The following is a 12520-nucleotide window of genomic DNA, read 5'->3' as shown; positions in this document are numbered from 1 at the left end:
TACAGAGAGAATTACAACATGCTTTGGAAAAAGACAATTTCGTGATTTTATTTTGGTTGCACATACAGCACACGTGAGCATTTACTACATATTCCACAAAGCATTTTCCTGTTTCGTTAAATAGTTCCCCCCTAAATAACAGCATAATAACATACAAGTTCAACTGGAAGTGCCTATTACGTGAGTTTGGAGAAGAAAACATTCAAAGACTAAATCAACGGTGTGCAGAAATGGATAATACTTCAATCAAATATGATATAACGTGTTGAATTTGACCAGTCTAGGCTAATTGAAATAGTTTAGCAGTGTTTCCAGTCTGGGTATGATGCAGGTTTACATTGCAAAATAAAATTCATATTCAACTTGACAGCACACAAAGACGACAATTACACATCAACATGTTAATGCTACAGAAAAGACTGAGTTTATAGACCAAACTAAAGTAATATTCTTTCTTATAAACGTAGAAAATGTCCAAAGAACATTGTTATAGAAACGGCAAAGCAATAAAAAGGAATAAAAGGGTCGAGGGTAAAGGAAAATCCACACGACGGTGAGGTTGAAAATACAAACTGGTGAATACTTTTTTTTTGCCTATACATACAATGTGATTTATTCATATGCATGCATCTCTGCCAAAACTGCAATGATATATGTCTGATTCAGTCATTTTCTTATGAGAGGGTGAATACAATGTCAAACAATGTACAGTGAAAACTCCAGTCATTTAGCCATTTCTAAAAATGACAAAGTTCACTTCCTAAAACACTTGAGAGAAATGTTTCCTTGGCGTTCCTTTTGCTGGATGCAATCAAATGTTTCCATAACAAGCTGCAGGACTATTCTCTGGTCTCATCTGTTTTGCTACTGGGTTCACAGAGGTCTCTTTTCTCCATCATGCTGTACGGAAAAGACGGCACATCACAGGCAGTGAAGTCAAGTTTCTTGGGAACGCTGCAGTTACTAAAGTCAAATTTCTTGGCAAACTCCAGCTTCTTGATGCGATTCTTGATGCTGCCGGGAGGCCGACCCGGGCTGACCTTATATCCCGCTGCTTTGGTTGTACCAAGTGGCCTCCCCGGGCTGGTTTTGAACCCCGCTGCCCTGGTTGTTCCAAGTGGCCGTCCAGTACTTGTACGATAGCCAGCGGACTTTGTGGTGCCCGACGGTCTCCCTCTCCGCCCTGACTTGCCTGCGCCCTTTTTCTTTTTGGAGCCATCAGGCCCTGCAGCTTCACCGTCCGCGACTGTGACGGTCTGAATGTGGAAGTCCTTCTGAGAGTCTTGCACTTGGCATGCAATGGTTTTGTGCATGCTCTGCGGCAAGGGGCCGAGGCCAGCGAGAGACAGCTGCAACCCTGGGTTTGTTGGAGAGGGGAAGAATTTGCTGGATGACGTGCTACATAGATCAAAGTGTCCGGCTGGATGACAGTCCTCTGCCAGTCCACTCATACAGTAGTCACTGTTGCTGCTGGTCACTTGATGCATCATTTTCTGCCGGAGTGTAGAGGAATAAATGTTATTTAAACAGGGGGACACATGCACATTTTCTGACAAACACAAAGGAACATCTTTAACGGATTACCTTTGATGGAAAAAAAGCCATTTGGGGTTTTTATTTTGCTGTTTATTCAGCTTTCATGAGTTACAGTTACAGTGATGGTAAACACTAACAAAGAAACAGGAGGAAGGGATAAAAAGAGGGTATAAATATACACATACATGCATCTCTTATTGCGTTGTTTAACTTCTTTGCTCATTTATCTGTGCACCATGTTACATTCATCATACACGGACTAGAAAGTAAATAAGTTAGGAGGAATTGAAGTCTGGAAGGCTTTTGGAATCCTTAGTCCTTTCAGTGTTTCAAAATAAAGTCTCATTTCATATCAGATGGATGCTGGCTTTTCCTTCAGACCACTAACATTTATGGGTATGATATTTTTCGCAGAAAGTTAGGAGATACAAGAAGGAAGTCTCTTTATTTTCTCCAAACACAAACATGACACCCGTTTTCTGTAAATGACTCTTAACCTCACTCAGAGCTCAAAAGAGTTATAACACATACATCCATAGGAATTTATAGTATGAATACTGTACGTTCATATAAATAAATATACTGTTAATGTGGCTGGATTACTACATAAATAAAACAAACGGGCCTTTTCTGCTCAAGACAAAGCCTCGTAAACTACAACTATTGTTTGCCAAAAAATACATTGTAAAATGATGAAATGCAAACAAGGAAATGTAAAAGCGTCCCACTGGAAATGCAAAACTAACGCAAGGATATAAAATGGAACGATTCGTACCTCATTTGTTGCTGGAAGTTGGGCGAGGAAGGGTTAATTTCAAACCGTATACAATTTCTTTCTCTGACAACCACAGCATCTTCCTCAGGCGCAGCACAAACTCACTCTTGTCATCTGCGAGTGTTGTGTTGGGGCTGCAGCGCTGTTTGTGCTCGCTATTTTACGCTCATTTCATCATTCACACACAGGCTCAGATGGGAGAGTCAGCCATTTTCGTCTAGAAAAAAAAAATTAATAAAACAGGATGCGTTGACCGCGCATGCGCAGAAGGTTGCCAGGACCCGGAGTGGCCCACACTCCCTTTTCTACCGCTTTTATACACTTTCAAATCTTGTCTGTGATCGTAAGTGATTTGTCAATCCCACTTTGGATAAAGTCTGCCGGCTTATCATTCTACATCTGAGGGTCAAGAGGGCCCAGAGGAGCTGGAACCAATCCCAAATGACAGAGAGCGAAAGGCAGGGTAAAGCCTGGACAGGTCCGTCCGTCAAAGTGTCCAGTTAACCTCTACATGTTTTGAACTGTGGAAGGATCAGAGAGAGAGAGAACCCACGCAAATGTCCTTGGTCAAACCGGTGACCTTCTTGGTGTGAGGCAACTATGCATGCTGCTGGCCCCAGGAGTAAATCAGCCCTCCCAATATCCTGCCAAATACAGACCCCTATTACATTTGGTTGTGACAGCAAAAAGTGGACCTGTAACAGTGTTGATATGCATGTGCTACAACAAAACACACATTCACTCAAAACTATATTCGTATAATTTTCAAATCTAAAATTAACACTTGGGCTATAACCTACTTTATAGTCACCCCATTAAAAAGACATCCAAATTCATCCTTTTCTTCTGAGTAATGATAGATGGAGCTGAAGATACTTATTAAAGAAAAAAGAAAGAAAAAAGGCCAAACTCAGATTTTGTAGATTTTATTAACATGAATAAGCACAGACACTTGGATTTATGGAGCAACTGCAGTGCTAAAACAGGTAGCAATATACATTTATCAGCATTTCCCCCACCGTCGTCTCTGATCCTCGGCAAAATTGAGTCCACAGGACTTAAGTCTCCTTGATGAGCTTGGTCAGCTTCTGAATCTTTGTTTTGGTGGACATGTCCACATACTTGTCTCCGATGCTGACAATCATGCCACCCAGGATTGAAGGATCCGACTGAAGTAGAGACGAGAGGTTGCATTTCCATACATTGGGATTAAGAGACACTAAATGCAAAAATGGTATTTGCAACTGATGTGTTTACACTATACCTTTGTGTCCAGCTGGATGGTTTCACCTTTCTGCAGAAATCCCTTAAGAGCTACTTTCAGTTCAGCAAGACTAGCTGCATCCAAAGGCTGAAATTGATAAACATTCATACATGACTGCACAATCTACAGTTAACGGCAAAGCGAATACAAACAATTGCCAATACATAGAATAGTGGCTCTTAATATGGGATGACTTTAAGCAAATGAGACTAAAGAAGAACATGCGGAAACATATCCAGTTTGTCCATCCAGTTGATACCTGAGCAGTAGTGACTGAGCAGATGACCTCTCCACGGTGAGCACTCATCATCTTGCCAAAAGCAGTGATGACATCACCAGTGAGAGGGAGACGACCATTGTCAGCCAACACATCTGCAATACAAAAAGTGTGAAGTAGATTAACCATGGTCATGTTTTGCCAAAATAATTAACATACATTGGCGAGGATGTGTATTCCATTACTGTCCTGCTAAATGCATTCTCTTACATGTCAAATTCAGGAGCACTGGCTCCAGACTTCAGGAAAGAACATGATCACCATCCTCATACAGTGGCTCTGAGCCACAGGGTTTGAGGAGTATTACTGTTGCACAATCTACATAGTGAATTTTAAAGCTGCAGCTCTTAGATGGTGTCTGAAGTCACAGGAACGGAGAGTCCAACCAGATTTCTTAGGATGCTTTGGGTTTGTTTTTTTAACTTAACACATTTACATATGCAATAGTAGCAGACAATGGCTTATCTATAGACATTGGAGAATCAAACATATTGCATTCAAATAAATTGCATTCTTTCATATGGCTCTTTAAAAACTGTTACTTCATTACTCACAATATTGATTGTAAGCAGGAACTGACAACCAATGCTTTTATTTCATCCTACATTTTAAAGATCCAGTGAGTAAAATTTAAGTTATTTTCATGTTCCATAAATTGAAGCTAATTATACTTAGTGTTGTCTTTCATGACCCAATTTCTACCAGGAGCTGGGTCTGCTCTACAGAGGCAGCCATTTTGGACCACATTATTATTATTATTATTATTATTTTAAATAGAACCACAGCAGACAAACGAAACATCTTTTTAAAGTTTTGATGATAACTGAAGGTTCTCCCAACATACTTGGAAGGGGAGGGTATGGTGAGGTGAGGGATATTTTTGCAATTTTGTCAATAACACAATCAAGTGCGATAAAGATAATGCTATGCCGAGACAGAGAGCACAGTCACTATGGAGCCACTTATCCAGTTAGTATCCACTCACTGATGAAATTGATGGTGATGGGTAGAGCCTTGGCCTTAGTAAGAGCATCACCCAATGCTTTCTGCTTCATGTTGCGCTTTACATGAGGATTCATTACAATACTGGAAATCTTGGGGTCCTTGATCATGGTCTGAAAAAAACAAGACAAATGGCAAAAGGTGAGGTAAAGTTCTCAGAATTCAGCTTCTTAAATGTCTGTATCATTGTCTAGAAAATGTGGATGAGACAACTTATCATTTATTTCATAAAATAAACAAATTGAAAAAAATTAAATTACATTTTTAAAAATTTAAATGCATCTTTACTTTGAGCCTACAGCCATTTACAAAATCCAGAAGTAGGGCAACAATACACCTGCTGATTATTGTTGATGTAGGTTTACACATGTTTTTTTTTTTTAATTTGATAAATGCTGCCAAGTACACTAAATTTTGTTTTTAGTATCTGCTGCCCTGATCTGTGAAGCTTGGCATCCGCCATAAAAAAAAACCTCAACATATCTATCTACCTCTAGATCAGACTATAATAAAGGTGTTTTATTGTTCAAACACAGTGTGCATTTAACATCTTATGAGATATTAGAAAAACGTGATTTAAACACAAATCCTTTCAGTATATTGTGCAGCCCTAAATGATAGCACACACAAAATGTTATGATTATTTTAGCTGCAATTCAGGGTTCTACTGTTTGACTTACAGACACTTTTCCCAGCTCTTGCTCCACTTGGTCCAGTTTGTTCTGCTTACTGGCAGCTGAGAACAGAGCAGTGGCATAGCGGCCCTCCACTCCATACACCTGGATGGGAGGCTAGAAAGACATAAACATAAACACTCTGGTCAAATAAACTGCAACCATACAATCTGTAGTAAATGCAGATATGCTCAGTGCAGTTTCTAGACGTTAGACATTTAGACGTCATTTTTTTACCTTGACCAGTTTTGATACAGGTCTAATCACAGACGTGCTGAACTGGCGGGCCTAAAAAAGACATAAAGAGAAACCATAAAGTGAGCAGATGGGTTTAAAACTCACTCTGTACCATTTACGTTGAAGACTGGCAGCGCTAGCGGGCAGGCTAACATGTTAGCAGTCATTCAAGTGCAATGACAAGTACGGATTTATAAGACATGTAACACAGCCTCCCGGACATTGAAGGGAATATAAAACCTAAGACACCTTTAAACAATAATGATATCACTCGGACGAATTGCAGTATAATGTATAAAAACATCAAAATCATTGAATGTCTTACCTGCTGTCCTAGCATGTGTGCTGCCATTTTCTCCTACAGCTGTACAGAATGGAACAGAGGACTGCGCATGCGCCTTTCACAGTCAGCCTTGTGGTTGTGGGTAATGTAGTTCTTCAGCAGGGAACCGTCAGGAAATGTTTTAAAGGTTCAGTATGTAATATTTAGATGAGTGTTCTGGTAGGAATTGAATATATTTGTATATGTGTGTATAGTTACTCTAAAATAATAATAATAATAATAATAAAAAAACAATTCGGTTTACACAACCTTAGTATGCTTTCATGCCCATTTCCTATATGCCTTTTTATTCTTACATAAATGTGTCAGAAGAGAAATAACACACATTTATGCAAGGGGTCAACAATATATACATTTTATATTTAATGTCAATTATTATTGCAGCAAATTGATACAGTTCTTGTTCAGCTTGTATGACCTTGAATTTCCCCTTGGGGATCAATAAAGTTTTTTGAATTGAATTGAAGAATGAACCAAGCTAAATGTTGGAGATTAACACATGTTTTTAACTGCTCTATAATTCATTGTTTGGTTTGATTCTCGTGTCGAAAGTTGCGTTCATGACTCTTCCAGTGACGACACTCTCTGACCAGAATCAGTGGCCGTCAGTCTGTCGACGTGACATTGTAGTATCGGCTCAGCTCACTTAGACCTCACTGGAGCAGGTACTAAAAATGTACCAGGTACCAGGAACTATCGCTAATGGAAAATCAAAAACACAAAACAGCAGAATCAAGCCGACCTGTATAGTGGGAAAGTGCCATAATAGTTCATGTGACCTCAAGATGGCTGCCACTCAACACGGCTACTTTATCTGTTAATTGCATTTCTGTCATATTTGTTTCACAGTAAATCAGTCATACACACATTTAAAAATTGTGTATGTATATAAAAATTACCTTTCTCTTTCATATCGCAATTTCTGTAAAAAAAAAATCACAATTAGATATTTATTCAAAATCGTTCAGGCCTATACTTTGGTGACAATAATCGTGGAGGTTGACCTGTATAGATTTGTCTTTGGCTGATGCTGATATTTAAACATGCAACAGATTCACTGATATGATGCTGATTTTGAGGCCAAGTGAAACGTTTGTCAAATTGTCTTTATTTGACTCCATCTGAAAAAAAATATTGGCAAAAATCGTGCTGATAAATCGACCAATCGATTAATCTATGTACCTCTGATATTTCACATTTCATTTAAATCGTACAAACCGCCCCATAAATTACTGTAAGCATCCAAACATGTGCGCACTGAAATAAAACGTCCACCACGCAAACGCAGATAGCGTTCAGTTTGACCTCAGTCCAGAACCACCGCCACGATGCGATGACGTATGTGTGATGTGTTGCTCAGCAGCTTCAGTCTTCAGTGGATCTGCGTTTGTTTGGGTGCTACATCTCCTCCTGCCTTCATGCTCTCGGTCATTTTTGTGTCATGTGAACACTTTGGTCCTTATCACCACAGCGGCAGGGACGCAGGACAGTTGACGCATCCGCGCGCGCGCGTAAACACTCTCACACACACACACGCAACACACGAGAATTGCGAATGACTAAAGAGCTCGCTGGGACGTAAACGGGTCACCAAGGCGTAACAGAACAATAAGAGTTTTGCCAGAGAGGGAGTGTGAGGCTGCTCGGCTCTGCGGCTGACGGCTGACTAGGCATGGACGACAAGTCATTCACCAAGGAGCTGGACGGATGGATTGAACAGCTGAACGAGTGCAGACAGCTCTCGGAGAATCAAGTCAAAGTCCTGTGCGAAAAGGTAAGGTTTGCGCGGATGAGGGACCAGTCGACTGTGCCACAGAACCGTTGGCTGTTATTGTGCTAGTATGAGCGTCAGCTAATGCACTGGAGAACACCATTTGACTGCAGCTGCAGTACAGTACAGTACACTGCTGTGCTGTGGGAGTCCACTCTGCGAGAAGATGGAGGAGAATGATTGCTAATGTTAGTCCTAGCTACGCCCACTACTGGTACCTCTTCACTGATGTGCACTGGCAACACCACAGCGAACTGTGTCTTTATTCTCCTGTATCCTGTCTTAAGTGGGACACTCCTACACTGCACCACACTCCCGAGTTGTCTGCTAACTAGCACCGTCCTGTGTTTCTTGCCCCCTATGCCTTAGGCCAAGGAGATCCTGACGAAGGAGTCCAATGTGCAGGAGGTGAGATGTCCAGTGACAGTGTGCGGAGATGTCCACGGTCAGTTCCATGACCTCATGGAGCTGTTTAAGATCGGAGGGAAGTCTCCAGACACCAATTACCTCTTCATGGGAGACTACGTGGACAGAGGCTACTATTCTGTGGAGACGGTTTCACTCCTGGTTTCTCTTAAGGTGAAACAAATGTTTACAATGTACTTATGCACTCACTGGACAGCTATAAAAGAGGCAGGGGTTGCACCTGGTGTGGTCCTCTGCTGCTGGAGATGATCCCCTCCAAGGTTCAATATCTAGTGCGTTAACAGATGAGCTTTTGCATAACCTGGTTGTAACCAGTGGTTATCTGAATAACTGTTGCCTTTTGTGTGGCCATTCTCTTCTGACCTCTGGACAGAGATGGTTGTGCACAAAAAAGCAGTTTATATAATAGTCAGTCCAGCCCATCTGAAACAAACAACTGTGCCATGTTCCAAGTCACTTAAAAACACACTTGTGCTTTGTTTCTACTTCATTTGGTCGACTTGACCGCGTCTATGTGCGTAAATGCACTGAGTTGCTGCCATGTGGCTGTATCAACAAGTTGAACAGGCGTACCTAATAAAGTGGTATACTGCTTATGCATATATTTTATTGTGTAGGTAAGGTTTCGTGAGAGAATCACGATTCTCAGAGGGAACCACGAAAGCAGACAGATCACACAGGTCTACGGCTTCTACGACGAGTGCTTGAGGAAATATGGAAATGCCAACGTTTGGAAGTACTTCACAGATCTGTTTGACTACCTGCCTCTCACCGCACTCGTAGATAACCAGGTGAGGTTGTTGTATTTGAAAATGGCACCTGTAGCACAGACACAGAGAATGTGCCATTCATGTATTTACTGTCATCCTCTTTTCTTTCTTTTTTTTTAAGATTTTCTGCCTCCACGGAGGATTATCCCCTTCAATAGACACCCTGGAACACATTAGAGCGCTGGATCGCTTGCAGGAAGTCCCTCATGAGGTAAAATCTGTCCATGTTCTTCACAGTAAAGTCACACTGGTGGTACATATTCTATATTATGCTGTCGTGGTATTTGGTAATACTTTGACACTTTTTACAGTATGTATATTCAATGGGTTCCCTTATTAATTAGTTAGTTGATCCACCAAATTCCCTTGCGTCCAGATGTGGGTCATGGCAGCTGAGGCAACCTACGATGTCATCACTCATTGTGATTAAATAAGTTCCAACAGTATTTCATGTTAAGCCTGCCCCACACTAGAGGATCATTGGCCAGATTTCGGTCCTGAGCTGGCCCTTGTGACAATCATGATAATCTGGCTAAATTATCCTGTAGTGTGAGGGATTAACAAAAACGATTTTAATGTCAGAGTCTTCCCCATTTCAAATCGTAAGAATCAAAAGTATGTTTGATATTTATGAACAGCGATTGGGACGTGAGCAGAAGCCTGCAATAACCCAAGAAAACGAGTGTGACAACCGTCTCTAAAGTAAGAGGACAAACTTGTGGATTTATGGAAAAAGTAGGATTCCGTGTTTTACGTGTCCTGCAAGAAGTATCACAACTGAACGGGGACAGTCCGCCTCCATGTCTGTTGACATTCTAAAGCCACGTTTCTGTGAAATCCCAAATCCCTGGAATCTCCTCCCTGAAATCGTTTGATTAAACACCAAGTGTGAGGTGGACTGGATCGTCCAATCTGTGCTTTCTCAGGATTAAAACATTGAACATCGGTTACAGAGTTCGTTGTGTGTGTGCCTCACACGTTTAGTTTTTTTAAATCAAGTCAAATTTGAAAACCCTAAGGCTTTAGTGAAAATGCTAATGTCTAACTTGCCTAAAGGCAAATGGAACAACAGCGTGATGTTCATGGCTGGGATTCTCTTATAATTCACAGGAGCAAGTCAAGGAGAGAATGACCTCCATGAGCTCTAGTCGTTCTTTGGTGAAGATATTAGTATATTACAACATAAATCTGCATACAGACAGGATTCCCAGTGCAGCTCACACGCACACACACTGACTGATACTCGGTATAGCAGAGTTTGAGTGTATTCAGGGATCCGGGAAGAAAAGAAAACAGTCCACGTCAACTTGAGTTAGGTCCGGATGAGCGGAGACTCTCAAGGTCCATCTCATTTTTATAAGTGGGACAGGCTGGCAACTCCTAACTGGAAACATAAAACATTCTGAATCGAGAACATTCTAAAACCTTGGTCATGCACATTGTACTTTGTGTAACACCACTCAGACCTTAAGTGTGAAAATTCCCTCACACATCCAATAACTATCACAGTATGTCAATTTCTCTGGGGTGTTGAACGGTTAAAGGACTAAATAAGCAATCTTAATGTGTCAGTTTGATCTGTGTGAGATGTTGTAATGGATTAAAAGACTTTATACCATTTGTGTTTCCCTCCTTGTCTCAGGGCCCCATGTGTGATTTGTTATGGTCAGACCCAGACGACCGAGGTGGCTGGGGCATCTCACCTCGGGGGGCTGGTTACACCTTCGGACAGGACATCTCCGAGACTTTCAACCACGCAAATGGCCTCACGTTGGTCTCAAGAGCCCATCAGCTTGTGATGGAGGTACTTAAGATAAGAAGATAAGATAAGAAGATAAGATAAGATAGTCCTTTGTTAGTCCCACAATGGGGAAATGTTCAGTGTCTCAGTAGCAAAGACAGTAAAGATAACGGTAATAAATAATAAACATGCATTTTCACAATAAGTCTATAAAAAGGTAAAATAGTATATACATTAATTTACAGAATATATACAGATTGAGTTTAATATTATCAGTATAAACAGGATTGAACATTGACATATTGTACATGTGTATTGTATTGCACTTAAGTGAAATGACAGTATATTAAACTTAAACTTTATGTGAAAGCTAAAACATATTCTCTGCTTACATAACTCAAATTTAAAGATGTTGACATGCAAATAATCTCTTAATCTAGGGTTATAATTGGTGCCATGACCGCAACGTGGTGACAATCTTCAGTGCACCAAACTATTGTTATCGTTGTGGAAACCAGGCAGCAATCATGGAACTTGATGACACACTGAAATACTCCTTGTAAGTAGCGTGTTTTTTCTTATTTCAGTGTAAATTTGGGTTGGAAGTTCACAATAATTTGAATTGAATTGTTGTTTACAAAACAAATTGTGATTTTTTTTTGAAATTCTGCCCGTTTTTTTTTTTTTCAGCCTACAGTTTGACCCTGCACCACGCAGAGGAGAGCCTCACGTGACGCGGCGTACTCCAGATTATTTCCTGTAAAGAAAAGTATGAGGGCTGGCAAGAGACTTTGAAGAGGTTTCATTGTAACATGGACCATAAAAAAAGAAAGGATAACGTGTGCCATTATCACAATGAAATGGAAAGTCACATTAACTTTTCCTCTCCGTGCATGATGTTTTTATTGCAGCATATATGTGTGTACATATACTGTATATATATATATATATATATATATATATATATATAGTATATGTACATATGCTGCTTCTTTCACTTCGCATGGCCTCAAATCAGAAGTTGCAGTAAATGTGTGCATTTTCTTCCTTGTTTTTCGTTTTATAACTGCAACAACAGCAGGTTTCTTTTGTGTGACGTGAGATGATAGATAGTCAGAAAAGAACATGTTCCCTTTGCACTTTTGTATTTGACTTTTAACACGTGTTACCGACAGATTATACGTTCTTTTTTGAAACCCTTGTTTCGGTGTAAGTGTCGCTCCTTCTGCTCTGCTGTCTCCCATGAGAGTTGATGTACTTCATACACGCAGGCAATACTGTAACATAAAATGGCATCGGTTGAAAAAAAATAAAAGGAGAAATAAACAATTGCTTTGCAGCCACAGCTATACAAAATAAAGACTGAAGTTGCTTCAACGTTTTCTTTTTCTTTTAGCTGCAGTTTGTTTTACTTGAACAGGTCTCACCAGTCACCACTAGATGGAATCAGACATTGAAAAACTGTCTGATCATTAATGATAGGTGTGACTGATTTACATGATGTCACTTCATTTTGCATTTAAATCTGTAATCTTCCATTTTCTACCCTTGTATTTGTCACATAAATCAATGTTTGTTTGTTTTTCTTTTATTGAAAGGATTTGTTTCATTTTTTCATCAGACACGACCTCGTCAAGATCCTGGTCCAAGCTCTGTTTCAACTAAGATAAGGGAGGAAGTAACACTAATAATAATAATTATGAT

At 40.2% G+C, this 12520-nt stretch overlaps 3 protein-coding genes across 3 annotated transcripts; 1 reads left to right on the top strand and 2 right to left on the bottom strand.

Annotated features, from left to right (window-relative positions):
- Positions 1–22: 22 nt before the first annotated feature.
- On the bottom strand, positions 23–2533 carry si:ch1073-44g3.1 (uncharacterized protein LOC797133 homolog). The gene is made up of 2 exons (XM_058649299.1): positions 2312–2533; positions 23–1493 (listed from the first exon to the last, which is right to left on the bottom strand). The coding sequence occupies exon 2, from the start codon at positions 1488–1490 to the stop codon at positions 840–842; it is 651 nt and encodes a 216-aa protein (XP_058505282.1). The 5' UTR covers positions 1491–1493; positions 2312–2533; the 3' UTR covers positions 23–839.
- A 688-nt stretch (positions 2534–3221) lies between these two features.
- On the bottom strand, positions 3222–6167 carry atp5po (ATP synthase peripheral stalk subunit OSCP). Its single transcript, XM_058650049.1, has 7 exons — positions 6091–6167; positions 5766–5816; positions 5535–5645; positions 4838–4967; positions 3835–3947; positions 3576–3662; positions 3222–3480 (listed from the first exon to the last, which is right to left on the bottom strand). The coding sequence occupies exons 1-7, from the start codon at positions 6115–6117 to the stop codon at positions 3370–3372; spliced, it is 630 nt and encodes a 209-aa protein (XP_058506032.1). The 5' UTR covers positions 6118–6167; the 3' UTR covers positions 3222–3369.
- A 1284-nt stretch (positions 6168–7451) lies between these two features.
- LOC131473097 (serine/threonine-protein phosphatase 2A catalytic subunit alpha isoform-like) lies at positions 7452–12193 on the top strand. Its single transcript, XM_058650632.1, has 7 exons — positions 7452–7882; positions 8249–8458; positions 8923–9096; positions 9197–9286; positions 10718–10879; positions 11257–11375; positions 11507–12193. The coding sequence occupies exons 1-7, from the start codon at positions 7781–7783 to the stop codon at positions 11577–11579; spliced, it is 930 nt and encodes a 309-aa protein (XP_058506615.1). The 5' UTR covers positions 7452–7780; the 3' UTR covers positions 11580–12193.
- The last annotated feature ends 327 nt before the right edge of the window (positions 12194–12520 follow it).

This window comes from Solea solea, chromosome 14, assembly GCF_958295425.1.
Source record: "Solea solea chromosome 14, fSolSol10.1, whole genome shotgun sequence".
NCBI lineage: Eukaryota > Metazoa > Chordata > Actinopteri > Pleuronectiformes > Soleidae > Solea > Solea solea.
This window is presented reverse-complemented; position numbering and strand designations above follow the sequence as displayed.